The sequence below is a fragment of the Xiphophorus hellerii genome, chromosome 14 (genome assembly GCF_003331165.1).
Source record: "Xiphophorus hellerii strain 12219 chromosome 14, Xiphophorus_hellerii-4.1, whole genome shotgun sequence".
Classification (NCBI taxonomy): Eukaryota; Metazoa; Chordata; class Actinopteri; order Cyprinodontiformes; family Poeciliidae; genus Xiphophorus; species Xiphophorus hellerii.
The window spans coordinates 13,994,924-14,013,162 of NC_045685.1; the positions used below are offsets into that span (position 1 = coordinate 13,994,924).

General features: G+C 39.2%; 1 protein-coding gene across 1 annotated transcript; it reads right to left on the reverse strand.

Annotated features, from left to right (window-relative positions):
- Nucleotides 1–3,182: 3,182 nt before the first annotated feature.
- LOC116732046 (alpha-2 adrenergic receptor) lies at nucleotides 3,183–8,067 on the reverse strand. Its single transcript, XM_032581975.1, has one exon. The coding sequence runs from the start codon at nucleotides 6,980–6,982 to the stop codon at nucleotides 5,690–5,692; it is 1,293 nt and encodes a 430-aa protein (XP_032437866.1). The 5' UTR covers nucleotides 6,983–8,067; the 3' UTR covers nucleotides 3,183–5,689.
- Between the last annotated feature and the right edge of the window lie 10,172 nt (nucleotides 8,068–18,239).

An 18,239-nucleotide genomic window follows, 5' to 3' on the forward strand; every position in this document is an offset into this window, starting at 1 on the left:
GTTTATGGTCTTTCAGCCTAATTCATCTTGTAAGTGATTGCTTGATTCTTCCGGTCAGGCAGGTAAGACTAAACCGAAACAGAGCGAAGGAATGATTTTTTTTTTCTTTTGATAAAGGACACCTACATTTTTAAACTGCTTTTTGTATTTGCTCAAGTTCTCTTTGTCTTGTCTTGTGGAAGCAAAAAACTAGATTAATGAGCTGAAACATTAGAAAAAGGCAAAATGGAAAATTCTTTTAATTCTTTCTCAGTTTATAATTAAGGGAGTAATTGCTGCAGACAATGCACAAACTCACGCCGGGTTTCAGATGACAAAAATACCTTATTTTATATCAGTTTGTTTGACTGATTGTGAGCTAACCCTTTTGCTCAAATTACAGCAGTTGCAGGAGCCGAGTTATACGAAAAAAAAAAAAAGCTAATTTCAGCTGTAAAGAAAATCAGACAGACAACTTCATTTGGCTTCCAGCTGAGTCAGTCTTATCATTTCCAAGCTGTTTGACACAACAGCAAACAATGGCTCCCATTTCAGGCTGCAAATTCCAGAAAGTCTGCTGCGACAGAGTATTTGGAGCTACAAGGCTCATAAAACCTTCAGCATATTCTATCACTAACAACTTTCATGTCAAATCCTGTGTTATTGTGTGGCTGGAGCAGAGTAGGATGTGACGGAGGTACTGAACGTAGACCAGTACCTCTGTCACGTCTCCGATCCGTCCGGAACAGGTTATCAGTTCATCATATTTATCTGAGGCAGATTCCTTTAAAGCGAAATATATATTTGTATTTTTATTTATTTGTGTGAAGGGCTAACCCTCTGCCTGTTGGTGGTCCTGCTGTCTCATAACAGCCTGCTCATATTTTCCCCTCTTGGGTTCTGAAGCTCCACAGAAAATTGAAGCCAGTCATGTGTGGCGGCATCGTATCCACAAGACTCAAAGGATTTCCGCCTTTCACCAAAATTTACTTCCTTTAGTAATGAGAAGGGGAACCTAAATGGCTTTTTCAGACGCATCTTGAATAGCTGCATAAATGTATAAGATACCAATAAAACATGCTTTCTATAAAAGCCAGATGCCACCTCCCTCACATAGTGCTCTATGCACTTTGTGAACAAAACCCCTGAAATCTTCAATGTTTATTATAGTAGAAAATCTCATCTGAAAACTCTAGAATAATCCCACTTTTAATTTAAGCACACTTATTGTCATGCACTTATGCTAAATGATTATTCGCAGAAAAGTCAAAGCATCTACCTTTCAAAATGTTTGGGTGGAAAACAAGGAGAAAAAAGCTCCTTTTTACTTATGATTAGAACATAACTGAGTGCAGTTTGGTGAAAATTAACAAGAACTTTTTCTTTAGCTCTGAGCTACAGTTAGATGTCACAACGGTTATTCTCTACAGCTACAAAAAAAAAACAAACAGTAGAGAAGATTGTTCCTTCACTGTTGAGATCATTTTGGTTGCACATATAATGAGAACACAACTTTCATAGAAGTCATGAATTCACATGTTTACGGTTTTCTTTATTAGCTCGGCTAAACTTGCTTAATTTCTTCCCATCCTGTAAATCTACTAGCTAGAACAACCTAACTTTCCTTACGGTACTTTTTCATTTGGATTTTGATCCTAAATGGAAAAAAAAAGAGCAAAACCTCTGGAGTCCTAATATAAAATTTTTTTACAGCATGCACCTTTAAACCTTTAGCTGGTTTGGAGAATCCAGTCGATTGTTAGAATCTGAGATCCATCTTCATAAAGTGGACAAAAGGTATTATCACTGAGAGGGCATTTTAAATAATCCCTGATAGCCTTGCAAAACATTTTTTCTTCTTTTTAGTTTTTTCAGGTGTTCAAAGTGATCAATAAATTTCATTACTTTGCACCACTTGCAGCTTCAGTCCTCACAGCGGGATACGCTCATGTAAAAAAAAAACAAAAAAAAAACCCCGAAAGAAAACGTCTTCATCAAAAGCTTTTGGTTACAAAAAATGCCGGCAGATTTCCCTGCTGTCTTCTATCACACTTCCCACCCGTCACACGTGGTGAGGAGCGGTTTTATTTTTGTGCTTTTTGGACATAAATCTCTGGTGGCTGCGAATAGCATTTGGAACAACAGCAGACGGGATCGCTACCCGTTACAAATGGCGTTTAGCTGCGTACATGCGCGCTCACCCACACGAGGAAAACGTGGAGTTTTCGAGTGGGGAATTCAGGTCCTCCTCATTCTGGCCCACAGGGGCTCTGGGGAATATTAGATTATGATGCTGCCAGAACCAACATCAAGCTTGTTGTGGCAAAAGGTCACCAACGCCCTGAAACACATATGGCGGCACTCCATAAGAGAAACTAAATGCCTCTTTTTCTTTGATCTAACTTCAGGCCCCTCTATTGCTTCCTCGGTGACCTGTAACCCCGCACACCTGTCTCAAAATTTCCACTTTTTGTTGCTGCCAATCTGATGCTTACCAATTTCCCCTCTACCCTAAAGCAGCATCCCTTCTTTGTTGAATCAGTGTTATGTCAACTAGGCCTGGGGAGTTAGTATTTTACTTTCATATAACAGCAGACTATGCAGTTACAACTATTCATCCACCCTTGAATTATTTTTCCTTGCCCTCAGAAGAGCTCCCAATATCTGCCGTCTTCTGGGAGATCCCAGACCGAGTTCAAACACCTGAACTAATTCAGCATTTTTGCAGACAAAGCTATGATGTTTCTGTTGGGGATTGAAAAAGAAACCGACAACAAACCACTGTCACCCTGGACACGAACCTGACCACTATTCTTCCTTCTAAATTATTGATTTTTCCCTTGATGTTAACTATAAACGCGTCTTTATGTGCAAAACAGACGAACAGTCATGAAATATGGATCTTGACTGAAAGGACGAGATTCCAGATCGAAGCAGCTGTGGGACGACTGGCCTCAGCTCCAGCTGTAAGATGAAGAGCTGAGTCATCAGGGAACAGCTTGGTGAAGAACGCCTGTTTCCCCTCATAGAAATGAGTATGCTGTGGTGATGTAAACATCTGATCAGGATTTCTCCTGGGCGTCTCACTTTCGGTTTGCCCAAGCCCAATATCACATCTCGTCTGGGTAAAGCTTGGGAAGAAATGTAACGAGTTCTACGTGTAGATTGACTCTTTTCTATGTAAACAAGAAATAAAGTCATGCTAGCATTTTCCAAGCAATTTATTCACCATTACTGTGCATGTTTCAGTATCACACCAGGTGACATTATGGGTTATCTATCTTTTATTTTTGCACAACAGCAAACAGATGAAGCAGAATAAGGATATGCATTTTGTCAAATCCAGAAGCAGCAGAAAATAACAGAGGTAGTTTTTTTTTTCTTAAATAAAATACTTTCAAAGTAAATGTATGTTTCTTAGCAGTTTTAGGGTCATTGTGAAAGTTATGACCTTAATTGCGGGTCATAAGAACATTTTCTTATATCCAAGTGAACATAATGTCAGTGCCTCTCAAAGCTAAACACAGAGCAGATTTCAGTGTCAGAGACTAACGTATTATGTTCATGTCATCATCGGTCAGAGTTATGCATCGCCATGACAACACTCAAGGCCCCCCAGCCTGACCATTACAGTTTTAAATTATGTTTACAGCAGGAATCATGAAAAATTCAACAGTTTGACGTTGGCACCAGCAAGCCAAAGCGAGGAAACTGGATGGCAGAAGGAATACCTTTCAAATTTAAGGTTATGGTTTCTATGCACACACAAAAAAACCTTACACACTAGTCCCATTATCCAATTTTTAGTGGTTAAAATGCCAGCCCAGTGTGGCGTCTCACACAAGAACTGGATTAGCGAAATGGCCCAGCAGTTTTTCGAGTGTGCAAACTTAGGTTTCATCATTTAATTTGAATTATTTTAATAAAGAGGAACAATCAGGGCTTGGTTACGCTTCCAAAATGACAACCAAGTTTCATTTTTAAGAAAGAGTCAACAAGAAAGAGCTGAAGCTGTGTATATAAGTTGACATCTTCAGAACTGCCAATCAGGTCAATGTAAACATGAATTCAGTTTCAGAATTAAAACTGAACTTTAATATTACTAAGGTTTGAAAGTATGAGGATTTTGAAAGCAGGTTCTGTTGAAAAGTTATCTATCGACTACCTTCAAGTAGATGTCTCTCCTGTTGTCTTTATTTGGCATAAATACAGAATAATTAGTCCTGGAAGCTAAAGTGAAGCTAGTTAAAGCCAAAGTCCTGCAACTTTTAGACGTGTCTTTGCTCTCACACTTGGACAAAATGAGGCCTGGAGTTAAAGATGGCTGTCCTAGACCAAAGTTTTGCCATCTTTAATTAACATCAATCTCAGAAACATTGAATAAATTCTCAAAGCTGCATTTTGTTGACCCTTGAGCCATCATGCTTTCATTGGATTTTATTTATGCTCACGACGACGAATATCTACACATAAGAAACAGGTTGGAGCCGCCAATGATCTTGAACAAAATACACTGTGAAAAGAATAAAGTGCAACTGTGTGACTTTAAAGTGCAGCAGTGTAAAAATTAGAAATATTTACAAATCTTTACTTTTATATCTCATTTTACATGTAAGTAATTATTTGCTCTGTTGTAAGTAACTGCGCTGCAGCACTCATAGGTCGCTGTGACATTTTTGAGATTGTGGTCGTTTTAAAACTCTCAGCTGCTTCAGCCTGACTATGTAGATTTAAAATAACTGAAGGCTGAAGGAGAATTGTTCAATGCAGGTAAGATATTGTCTGCTAATAACGTCTTCAGAGAACCTCCCGTCAAAAATGTGAGATTAGTCCTTTCAACTTTTTCCATTTATAGAGATATTGTTATCTGCTGTCTTGAGAAGGTTTTAGATTTATTTCTTTTTAGCTTTGTCATATATTAGAAAAAATAACGTGATGGAAAGGCTCTTTCAACCAGCATTTCTTAGCTCATTACACATCATTTACTGTTCAAAAAGTGAAGCTTAACATTAGGGACTGACCCCACTTGTTACTTAACAACAAAATCCAACACCTCTGTAATGAAAAACTGACTAATTTTTCCTCAGATTGACCAAATTGTATAACATATGGGAATCTGGTTAAATCTGAGGGCCATTTCCAAACATAAAAGCTAAAACAAAACAACCTGTTGCTTTTATTTTTCTTGCAACATGCTTGACCACTGGTTATACCTCATTTATCAGACCCTAAGTTATAAACTACACTTCCCAAAATGTCAAGCGGTTCTTTAAAGTGTCACTATCTTAATGAAGATACTCACTTTGTGCTTCCTTCATGCATTTTGCACTCCTTAATTAAAGCTTTGAATAAAACTGTTGGAATGATTTAATAACAGTAGGCAAAATGGGCAACTCCAAAACAAAAGCACAAACTGAAAATGGCTTGTGGCTTGTATCTACTTATTTTACCTTTCAGCTCCCACATAATGTTATCTTTTGTGGATATAGAGGTTTTTAAAAATACCCCTTTACAACATTACAGCTCAGACATAAAGGACGGCTCCACTCAATAATCAGATCAGGAAGTTCTGTAAGAGGCATAGTGATAAAATATACAGCATGTCGCTCCTGCAGCTGGTTCAGGGTATGCACTTCCATGAAAGACACAATACTGGACAATGAGATTTAACAAAGAGCAAAACACAATCCATCAAGTTTTCCTTTCAGGCCTAGAAGGACTTCTTCCACGACTTGCAGAGGATTTTCTGAAAGGCACGCCTGAAGTCCCGGTTGAAGATGGTGTAAATGGCTGGGTTGAGGGAGCTGTTGCAGTAACCGATCCAGAAGAAGAACTTGAAAAGCGGGAGGGGGATCTTACACGAGTCTCCACAAATCCCGTACAGGCTGTAGCTGAAGAAAAAGGGGAACCAGCACACCACAAACACCCCCATGACCACAGCCAGGACGAACGTAAACCTCTTCTCTCGCGCCTGGGAGACCTTTTTCCTGGCGAACGAGCTCCGGCGACACTTCCTCCTGGAGACGAAGAGGTCCACGGATTTGTTGCTAACCCCGGAGATGCGAATTGGGAGAGAGCTTTTCTTCTGGCCACTCACAGGGGCTCTCTGGGAGTCCCGCTGCTGGGGTTTGTGACCTTTGCCCTCAGAGGAGGAACTCTCCTCCATGTCGGCCTCCTCAGTCTGCGGACCCATGGTGACTGTGCGTTGGCTAGGTGTGGGAGGGCACTGGCAGTGACCGTTCTCCCCCTCCCCATGGAAAGGCGAAGACGGCTTGCTCAGTCCATTCTCAGTTTGTGTGACACCATCCGGTCTGGGGTTCTTCCTCGACACACTCCTGGTCCTGGTTTTGGCCACCTGGTATATTCTGATGTACACCAGGATCATTATCAAGCAGGGCGCAAAGAAGGAGGCAGTGCTGGAGGAGAGGATGTACCAAGTGTCATCATTCAGCTCACACTGAGGCTGAGAGCCGACCTCCTTGTTGCTGTCGATAGACATGAGCGGAGGGGATGAGATGAAGGCAGAGATCAGCCACACGATCAGGATGATGCACTTGATGCGCTTCGGAGTCCGCTTCAGGTTGTACTCAACAGCCTGCGTAACGGACCAGTACCGGTCCAGGCTGATTGCGCACAGGTGCACGATGGAGGAGGTGCAGAACAGCACGTCCAAAGCCAGATAGATGCCGCACCAGACTTTCCCGAAATACCAGTAACCCATGAGTTCATTGGCCAGAGAGAAGGGCATCACCAGAGTGGCGACCAGGATGTCCGCGGTGGCCAGGGACACCAGGAACAGGTTCTGGGGGGCTTTCAGCGCCCTGCTCGTTAACACGGCGATGACCACCAAAATATTCCCAACTACTGTGAAAAGAATCAGAAAACTTACGAGAGCGGCGATGCCGGCTATCGCGGCCAGAGAATAGCCGCTGTCCGGGCTCCAGGAGGAATTCAGCTGGACCACCGTGAACGCGTCCATCCCGCTGGCGTTCTGCGACTCCATGCTGGGTGAATATTGGGATAAATTCACCGTCCAGCTCCTCTAGCAACACGGGAGTCCATCAATAACGCACGGCTCCGATGCAGGTTTACCAAATCTGACGAGACAGGCGCGCACCAGTAGACCCCCGGTTAGGGTGCAGTGTGCAGCTTTGACTGTCCGCTTCGTCGGAGGACAACGCATGTTGAGAGAACATGTCTGCTGCATGTTGGAGTATGCGTGCCATGCCTTCTCCGGCGTGTGAGGCGCTGAGCAGCGTCCAGCCGTAGCTCTGCCTCCTGCAGCACGGTGCGCTCTCGCTCCCAATAATGGCCCATGTGTTCTCATAAAAAAAACCTCAGGCGCTGCCCCTCCCTCCGCACATTGATTTCCCGTTTGTGACACAAAATAAACGCTAAATTTCCCTCAAATTGCACATTTTAACTTTCAAAAAATGTCCAAAATAGTACATGCACTGTACATTTCTCAAGTAATAACTGTCAAGACAGCCACACTCTAAACAAATCTCCTCTTTTTCTTACAACAAACATCACTTCAGTGGAGGTCAGTGTTGCAGCGCTCAACACCAAGTGTTTCCCCTCTGACGGCCGATCTCGCAAAGTCAGCTGAAGTAAGACTTTGAAACATGTGAGACAGAATCTTACTCAGGCCGAGATAAGGACCGGAGTCCTGGAGCTTTTCCCGAGCCAGCTGTTTTTTAGGAAGGGAGGAGATGATGGGAGACCATCACGCTGAGAGAGACTCGCGGCGCCGCTGCGTAAAAACCCAGGAGCAGGAAGACAGATCAGCCCCCATTGCGCACATTCACATGGATCAGATGGATGCACCGCGCTCACACGGTGGCGCGCCTGCTTGTTTTTTAAATGCGGTGAAATGTTTTGGAGGATGTGCAGCATCTGTTTTATAGCCGGCAGGCTGAAGATCCCGGCTGTCATCAGCATCTGTTCTATTCCATCATCGGGTTGAGATTTATTTATTTGTTTACTTACTCTTGCATTCTTTTTTTCATTATTTTTGATTTATATATTTTTACATCCACTTGTACTTTTTGATTTATTTATTGAATTATTTATTCTTTCGACTCTTTCTTCTGGACATTCGTCGTTCGTCAAAGTTTTGTATTAATATGCACTTTACAATAAAATTTTATTTTGCTTATTTAGTTGATTCTTTGTCATTTGTGAAAACAATCTTTTTCAAGTCAATATCATAGTTTGTAAATATTTATTTATATCTTAAATTGGTACCATCAGCTAGCAAACTTACAAACAATATTTCCTGACAATCCCATGTATTTTAGATTTAGCTCAAATCGAAAAATAAAACTCAAATATTTCATGGAGAAATATTTTCAGTCATTATTAGAAAGCTACCCAATGAGAGAGCGTTCTTCTAAGAGTGAGTTTTAGTCATTGCTATAAGGTAAAAAAAAAAAAAAAGTCATGTCTTCTCTGCTGATGTTTTAGTCATCCTACTGTGGAGATGAGATGACCATGGAAGAAAAAGCGGATTTTGCATTTTAAACCATTTCTGTGTTCATTCGGCCAAATGTTTTGAATCATTGCCCTGCTAAAAGACCGAATTAAGACATATGTTCAGTTTTTATAGAGGCTCAGAGAAGTTTATCTAAAATGTTCTAGCATTTCAAGAAGTTTATGATGTCATGTGCGTCATTAACAAGGTTTCCCAAGCTATTGGAAGAGGAAAAAGCCCACAAAATTGATCCTCCAGTAAAGAGTTAATGATTTTTTACACATCTTATGGTGGCAACATTTATATGGGTCTTGTTGTGGCCCAGAGAAATATTTCAGTTTAAGTCATTTTAAGGGAATTATTGGAGATGTCAATAATTGTGCCACAATTGACTTGAACTATTATTTTTTTTAGCATGGGATTCCTCCCCCCAATCCATGCTAGGGTTGCCGAGAAGTGTATGATATAAAAACAGACTCTGTCAAAGTATTTACTGTAAAGTTCCTTCATCTCAGTAATTCAGCCCACCAAGTGAAACACACCATATAGATTAATTAATTCAGCTCACCAAGTGAAACACACCAGATAGATTAATTACACACAGACTGATATTTTAAAACCTTTATTTTTGTTAATTATGGTTATTTTCCGCTTACAGACAATGAAAACAGGACACTTGCGATTAGAATATTATGAAAGACAAATAATTAAGCACATTAGTAATGTAGAAATGTGGGCTTAGTTAAAAGTATGTTTAATACCTACTTCAGACACGACTGTATATTTCTTAAAAATAGGTTAATGCTTCCCAAGTAGGTTGGGTCTCATGTCACAAACATTTCTCTCTCTACTTTCATTGTTTTCCAAGTGATCTTCAGCAGAGCTACTGTGTTGCTCTTTTTTTTTTGAAGCTGTGCCTTTTGTTTTGCATTGTTGTGCACCTCCTGAATAACAATAAACCGATAAAAGTTTCCAAATGTTTTCAGTTCCACTGGTTTCCGTTTGTTACAGTCCATATTGTGCTCATCTCTCCTTGTTGATTGTTACCAGAGGGTGTTATAGCGCCGATACCTTTTTCTCTCCATGCACACAATCCATCTGACTGTAAGAAGTTTAACCTCTAATGTTGCTTTTATGGACTTTTGTTTTTCTTGATCACTATTAACTTCTCTTTTTTGGGGATCACCGGATGCTCTTTGTGTCTTTCAGAATAAACGCCAAGACTCACTGTGGAAAAACGTGCTGACTCATACCTGACTGAAAATGCATGTAGAAAGCTCAGATGATGTATGGATGCATGATGCGCGCCTGTCTCGTCAGATTCCTTTGAGGAATGATGTTTTTGTTGTAGATATGCAGGGGAAGTAGATTATTCTATGCAGGAAGAAGGTTTTGCCTGCTGTTTGTGGCCCATAATGTCATTTTGATTCTACTTTTCCCGTAAGATATTTTTTTTACTTCATGCAAAATAAGGAGTGTGAGTTAGGAAGTTTTTATTGGTTTGCCAGCTTTATTGCACAACAATAAAATCTCACAGAAACTCTGCCTCTTTATTTGAACTCCCTATCCACCACTGCTCCATGTTAAGACCTCCTTTTTTTCTTGAACCTTTTCAAAAATGGCTCTTAATGTCATGAGGTTTAAAGAGGACTCGAGCGCAGAGACAAACTCTGATAAAATGAGAATTTTAATAAGGAGAAAGCAAGAAGACTTGCAGAACACAAGGGAGACGGGGATAGTTAAAGGAGAAGCTGGTGATAAAACCGAGCCAGAAACTAAGAGGCTTAAATACAGTGTGATTGTTGAGAGAGTCAGGTGGTCGATAACAAAGAGGAAGTAGAGAAGAGAGATGGGGAACAGGTAGACTGAGGAAAGATGAATAATTAACACATGGAGCCGAACAATACTATAAGAAACAGCAAGAAAGAATCCCACTGATCGAATACAACTAAATCCAAATGTGCAAAGAGCAGAACACGAGAATAAATACAGAAACTGAAATGCAAAGGATTGAACCAATATGGAGGGATCTTAATGAATACAGGGACCTGAACAGCACGTGGCTAAACCTTTTAAGAAACAACACAAACAAATAGAAGCCAAACCCAAACATCCAAGAGTCATAACACTTTACTATGTCGGTATTATGGTTTTTTTTTTTTAACTTCTGTGTTGGTTGCACACCAAAATGTTTCACCATCCACTAGTCCGACGACCAATTTATATATTATAATATTTAAATATTTAGTCAAAATGAAGCTTTGGTGACATAGTTTACATTCTTTATGATCCTCATTGATTCTTACCTGGAAACTCTCCCTGTAATGTTTTTCTTTTCTTTTTTTTTAACCCATTTTCTTTCTTATTGTTGAATAATCAGTTTTGACTGAAGTTGTTATTTTCTGATTCAGTTTTTTTATTTATACTTGTTGAGACTGAAGTGTCTTCTTATTATTTCTTAGAAGGATTAATGATTGAATTTTTTATTTTCACCATGTGCTGTTAAACATGTCTGTTTAATATTTTGCAAACAAGGAAAATGAAGGAAATTTTCAAGCCTGCTCTGAACATTTTTTCCCCCCTGACTCCTGAAACAAGGAAGCTAATTAAAAGATGCCAAAGACTCAATTTAATCTACATGAAGTTGATATGACTAAAATCATCCTCTTCTGTCGTCAAGAAGCGTTAACAATGGCTTCCTGTTCTCAAAACGTAATCCTTTCCAGATGAGTGGCTGATGAATTATGTTCTTCTAATGGATGTTATGCTGTTTTGTCTAATGTGTGACCCTCAACCTGTTTTTGTCTCGCGAGGTTAACTGCCTTCATTTGAGTAAAGAGGGCAATAAAGTTTAAAATGTCAAAGTTTAAAATGCAAATCAGGTTTGTGAGCAGTCCCATTCAGCGGCCATGTCCCACATATTTATGAAATAGAGTCAAAAGGAAAAGAAACCATGCCTGCATGCCCAATTTGGTTTTATGTAAAGATAAAAATCCATCCATGTTTCATCGTTGAATATGAACTGATAACATGATCCAAGGGACTGACACTGACCTGACACCGGAGCTCATCTAATGTGGTTTATGTTTCCTGTTTCTGTTCTGATTGCATCGCTATTCCAAACGGCCACACAGTGTCGAGTCGTTTTCTTTTCAGCTTTCAGGAACAGATGCTGGGCCGACTGTCGGAGCTTTCAAATTCGGAGAGCTTGTCTGAAAAGCATCTGTGTTACACCAGCAGTCACTTCAAAATTCCCCTTTTAATGCTGAGCTCAGAGTCGGCTCTGCCAACAAAACAGAGGCCGACGCCGCTTCACAAAATCGTTCCCGCATTCAAAGTCCTCTTACACCGAGTGTTACTGTCAGTATCTGAACAAAATGACAAACATGAGCTACACATTTCTACAATATGACGTATTCTTGAGTTGTCTGAATAGGCAGCATAAACAAAATTGATCATCTGATATATTTGACAGGCAATGTCTTCTTTGATTATATTAACACCTCCTTCTACCCCAGATATGTTTGCATACAAGTTTGCACTTTCTTTTCAAACATACTAAATATAGATTCAAAAGCAGCAGAATCTGGTTGTGGTTTAATAAATTGCGTTACGAATGGTAAGCTGGTAAATTTGCGTATTTTCCTCCCAGAAAGCAGTCTCTGAGCTTTCTGATGATCAGGACACGTTTTGCAAACAGGCAGATATGCTAAAGTTCGCACCAGGAAAGCCTTTTAAAGATCAAACCCTGAGTCTTGTGCAAAGAGTTTATTTCGCATTTAAAACCTAAAAGAGCAAGCAACAGGATGTGAATCGTTTACTTTTATTTCCTTAAGCAACGACACATATAAAATCTCTACAATCCAAGTTATAAACAAGATTAACAAGGGCATCAATAGTTTGGAGCTGACTGTGAGAACAGTTCACGGTACTCTTGTAATGAACTCAGTCACATTGATCAACGACTATAATATGCAAGCAGCCTGCTGGCAGCATTTGCAACTGCAAAGTAATGAGATGTACATTGTCTCATTAAAGGGTATAAAGTTTTGCATTGCCAATAGATAAATGTTTAATGACAAATACTGTAGATGATCCAGAATGGCATTAATGCTTAGTGCCATGATGCTTATAGGGAGAGTTTTTGTCTTCATTAAAATGCTGATTGGTTGAAGTTGCAAAAACTTCAGTCTTCATGCTGAAATAGAAGACATTTTCTACAGTTTGGTCCTCTGTTGGAATTTTGAGCTTTATTTCACAAAATACTTTAAACACCATTTAATTTTCTCAGCTCGGATGTTTTTTTTTTATGAGTGAATGAATCCCTGACGTATGAACACATAACTTCTTATGCCTGTTGTTGGTGAACTGTAGCTGCTACTCTGCTTATAGCCAGAGAGTGAAGAGGTTGCTATTATTGGGGTTAGCTATTAAAAACACAGGCTTTAATTTTATATGCAAGCTTTGCAAATGCATATGATTTTGTCACTCTAACAAATCTGGGTTTTGGACTTAATAGAGATTTCACTGGTGCAACTTCCAGTTTATTTAAATCACCTAATTGGTGATAGAAGTTACCTAGCAACAACTTGTCGAGTACCTTGCCCAGCAGCAGCAGTTTATAAAAAAGATTGGGATGGTGTGAAAGGAGAAAACAATGCATAAAAACCAAAAGTTATGTCACTAGTTTGGCTGTATTTCAGATCATTAAAACAAACAAACAAATCAATAATCATCAACATCGACTGATGTGAAACGCTAATATTGTGATAGATTTTTCAGTCTTATCATCCTGCCCAACCAATCAGCTTCAAGCTCTGACTGAATGGACCTCCTGCTGCCTCTCTATCATCTCTAACAAGCTCGCCCGATACGCTCCGACTCATCAAGCAGTTTTGGTCCACACAGACATTGCTCGCTAGATTTGTTTTGCTTTTGTGTTAGCTAACGGTGTTAGCTCTAGCTAATACAGTAAACAGTAGATCACGTTTGTTTGTTTCATCAAATATCTTGTGTACGGCAGCACATAAAAAAGCTTTGGGGCACCGCTATAACCGTACCGCTCACTGGTTTAGCAGAATTGTGCCAACACTTAAGAAAACATATCAGAACCCTTCATCATAAGGGTTCTGATAAGGCACCAAAATGTTTATCATAAGGCACCAAAATGTTCAGGGTATTACTACAACAGAAGTCATTTTCACACATTTTCTTAGATTTATAAACTCAGGTTTTAAATTATAACTGTAAGTTAGAGCTTGTTTTTTTGTGTGTGTAACATATTTCCACAGAGAAATAACCTCAGGCAGTGGACCAGCGTGTCACAGAGAACCAAACCTTTTCTGGACCGTGTGTCAGCTTCTTGCTTTGTAATGATAGTTTTCTTTCTATTTATTCAGTCAGCAATGCATGAGAAATCTGAATAGGTTCCCCATATGCACATCAGTTAATAGCTGCCCTCCACTTTGTCTTTGTTCTGAAGTCAAGCAGTTTTAGCATTTTAACATTCATCAGGTTGAGGGCTGATGAATGTATTCATGGGGTTTTTTTCTCCATATTTCAATTGGTTGTTTGCTCTTTTCATACAAAGACATTAGACCAGATGTGATAATTAATTTATGATGAATGTTCACTAATGCTATCAAACAAAATTAAAGCGTATGTTTTTGAAGGTTGAGTCAGAAGCAACACACTGAGACAAGAACTTAAAGGATTCCTCAGACGGCAGCATTTTCTGTATCATTTGCTCTATTTTGCAGGATGTTATAGAAATGCAGATTAGTTGTTGAATTTTCTAGTTGAGAGAATAAGGAGATAAAATTATATATATTTGTTAGAACTTTCAGGGAAAATATCTGCTCTGCTGAGGTGTCCTTCACTGACAACTCACAAACCTTTCAAAAAGAAAGAATTCAGAATAGATTTTTTATTTATTGTTTCTTTCAGGACATCATGTTTAATTTCGCAGAAAAAAAATCAAGTGAAGTTCTTGTTAAATGGTTGTTATTGATACAGAAAAAGATTAGGCAAAAATACATTGATCGATTTGATTTGTTTTGTATTGTCCTATACAAAAAAAAAAATGCATCTGTGCAAACATTTGTGAATATTTTTGATTTTTTTAGATTCTGTTTTTTTGGTTAATAGATACCAACAACAAAAGTAGACAATTTTGAGGAACCAAATGGGCATGTGATGTTTTTACAGTTTATGCCAGGGCATAAATCAGAGCTTTGATAAACCCAATGTAAACTAGCAGAGGAATCTAACGCATAGCTGCAGAATGTAGCTGAAAAGCTGTGTGAAAAGGATACCAATACGTTCAGCCCTCCTGAAGTTGATGCATTACAGTCACAAAACGAAAACATGAAACGAAAATAAATAACTAACTAAATGATTTGCTTCAGATTCTTGAAAATAATCTTCTTACATCTATTTCTGATTGTATTTTTTGTCTTTTTAGCTTTACTGTTGGCAGCAGCTAAACAGCTAGCATGAGTACAGCTGAGATGGTGAGGAGCAGTGCAACAAAAGCTGCTATAGTTACCATCAAGAAGGGAAAAAAATGAGTTTCTGGTACTTGCAGAAAGGTGTGAATATTATCTGGATACTATTTTAAGAGGCCAACATAGAGATAGCTCTATGCTGGTATAGAGCTAACGTAGGCACACACACAAAGCCTGGTGAAAAGCAGCTGCTTCATATGTCAGTAAATATCTTAAATAATAAAATAAAAGTGTCAACGACTATCTGAAGGGGAAAAGGAGAGCAGAGCGAAGGTCTACCTCATCATATCTTCCTACCAGTCATTTTGTTCTCATGTCCTTGTGCTGTATGAAACAGGTTTTTCTCTGTGTGAATGCAGATCTGTGAAAGTGTTCTTGTCCTCTTCCCCACAACAATCAAAACACACACTATTATATTTTCTTGGCTGGGGTCTGGGACCCAGAATGGCTTTGAATCTTGCATAATTTCCAGAACAGCAGAAAAAATTTAAATACTCACTTCAACCTCTGGAGTATTTTTCTAGATGACATCACTGATCTAGGATTTATTTTTTTTGTTGCTAGCAATTGTTGTTACTGCTTAGCAGTGAAGCTGAAAAGCAACCGATGAGTTCTGCTGGCAGGTTACAAAAGGCTCCCAAACAGCAAGAACAAATATTTATGAGAGACGATCTAAAACCACGCTCAAAAAGTAATGTTTCTTTGTGTCCACTTCAAACCTGAATACAAAATGTAAAAAATCTAAGTAAAAGAAATTTAAACAACTATGAGATGTGAAACATAGTCGTATGCAATCAATTAGAAAATGACTGAAGCGCTCAAGTGAAGCATGTTATATAGATAAATTACAAACTGACTGTTTCAAGCTTTTACTTCTGTTGATTAGTTGATATTTTCCACTCACAGATAATAAAAACACAACATTTGAGATTAGAATATTACATCAGACCAATAAAGAAAAATCACATTTTAATACAGCGATGTTGGCTTTATAAAAAGCATGTCTAATATCTCCTAAAAAAGTTATTTTCAAAAGGTGTTTTTAATCTCACAAATCAGCCTTATTGTTACATATATTCTATGAATATGACTATAAATTCATATACTGGTAGGCTTTTCATAGTACCTACCTCCTCCTTTAGGAAGCTTATGTAACACTTTCAAAGTATGAAGCTTGAAACAAATAAGATATTGAGAGTCTCTGCTTTCGTGTGTCGACTCTGGAACAAGGCGGCCTGCGTTGTAGTGGCTCTTTTCAGTTCATTGAGCTGTGAGTGGGTCATCCATGCTACACATCATGCTGCCATCTGTGTAAATAATGTCTGACACTGCATTAAAATGAAATTATGAATCACTGCGTTCCCTCTGATGCTTCAGTTCTCTATTCTCTGCAGCAGCAATTCAGCAAGCTGAAAAGTTGTGAAGAGCTCATGGACAAACTCCCCGCCAACATTCCTAAAAAAAAACAAAACTTGCTTCAGCAAACTGCTGTTGTTCTGCAGAAAGGGTTCACTCACACAATGACGTCGGGTAGATTTTTCATTTTGTTGCCTGGCGTCGGCACATTGTTCCTTTGTGGCTGCAGGATGTGTTAAATTACACTTTGATTGCTGTTGAGTCACTGACAATTTATCGCTGGAGATCGGGTTAAAAGGTCTGTTAATGGACTCCAGAATGCAAATAAATTTATGATGGGGAGGCAATTCCATCAAGACCCCCAGCGGATCATTTTAATGAAGAACAACATTAACCACTGTTGAGGGATGAGAAACAGACACTGAAATTATTTATAGATGTAAAATAAATTAAAGCATACAGATAGAAAAAAGTTGAAAATCAAGAGTAAGAAATTGTGCAGAAAGGGCAAAATTACAATAATAATACTTTATCGCAACAGTTGTTAAGATGTTGCGCATGTAATTAGTTACATCTGCACCGAGTAAAAGAAAGTCTTCAGGATCGATCCCGGACCTAAAAGACCTCAGTCTCCTTATGCCTGTTTCAAATGGCAATATTTTAAAATTGTCTGTCAATTTTTTAAATACCACACACTTGACAATAAAAAACCCCCCTCAGGTTTAGCAGGTTTGGAGTACAGCCTCACAGCAGGAGCAACACAACACACAGAAAATTCAGAAAATTATTATTCAGGTGAACACCCAGGTAAAATCCTCTTGTTGACCAGCATTCAAGTTGTTGTGTTTAGGAAAACGACATTGTGTTTTCCAGACTCCATGTAGTTTTTAACTCTGCACTCACTTAGGATTCAGAGAATCATTTGTTGATTGAAAGTTTTGAGGTTTTCATAGATACTAAATCAGCTTGAAGTACCTGACGCCTGTGGGTGTCTCGGTGCTTCCTCTCTCTGGACTCCAAACCAAGTTATGTTCAATCTTAATCTTGAAAGAAAAGTTGGGTTTCTTGATTACTGCCAATCTAAAAAGGCAAAGCAAGAAATAAGATGCAAGAAATGTGATCTGACTGGTTTGTCTGATCCTCTTCTATCAGATATAAAAAGGTGACGATCTGATTTGCAGCAGACTGGAAAGCAGTGGTATCTGCCCATGTAAAGCCAGGCAAAACAAATTCCTGCGGGTATCTTGTTCCACCTCTGGTTCTGATAAGGGGATGAATGGAGAGGTTAGAAAGAACCCCTCATGTGAAGCCGAATGCATTCAGGCTGAATTAAAGACCTGTGTCAATCAAGGCTTTTCTGGTAAGATTGAAGACATGGGCTGATGAAAGCTCCTTGACAACAAATTTATTCCACTTGCCTGCAGGCCTGATAAGCGGGACCCACTCAGTTGATTATTATTTGATTAGGCCTGTTATGAATCATCAAACATTGTGCTCAGAATGCATTTCACCTTTTCTAAATCTAATTAAAATCAAACTCGTTGATGAGCCCCAGAGATTTTATTACTGCTGCTGCACAAAGTATTTTTTGAATCCTGGTCAGCGGCGCTGTGTCCACCGGTGGAACAGCTGAAGGCTACGCATACAGGCAAATTTCCTTTATGAAAGATGCATAAAAGCCTTAACCCTGTTCACCAGGGGAGGGTTACTAATGAAAGAGACAACGTAGGAAGGAAGAGCTCGTACATGAGACTACAGTACTCTCTTTCAGCCAATCAGACGCAGCCTAAATGTCACGTTAGACGAAGGCCAGGGTTAGGAATGGAAACTGTTGTTGACTTTCGGAAATGTCAGGGAATGTTTGTAGCATTTTGGAGCAACTCATGTTGGAAATGCTGGTACACAAACGGTGCTGTGAAAAGACC

What these genes read in the sequence shown, in the direction of transcription:
- LOC116732046 (XM_032581975.1), bottom strand. Translation starts at nt 6,982, where the DNA reads ATGGAGTCGCAGAACGCCAGCGGGATGGACGCGTTCACGGTGGTCCAG.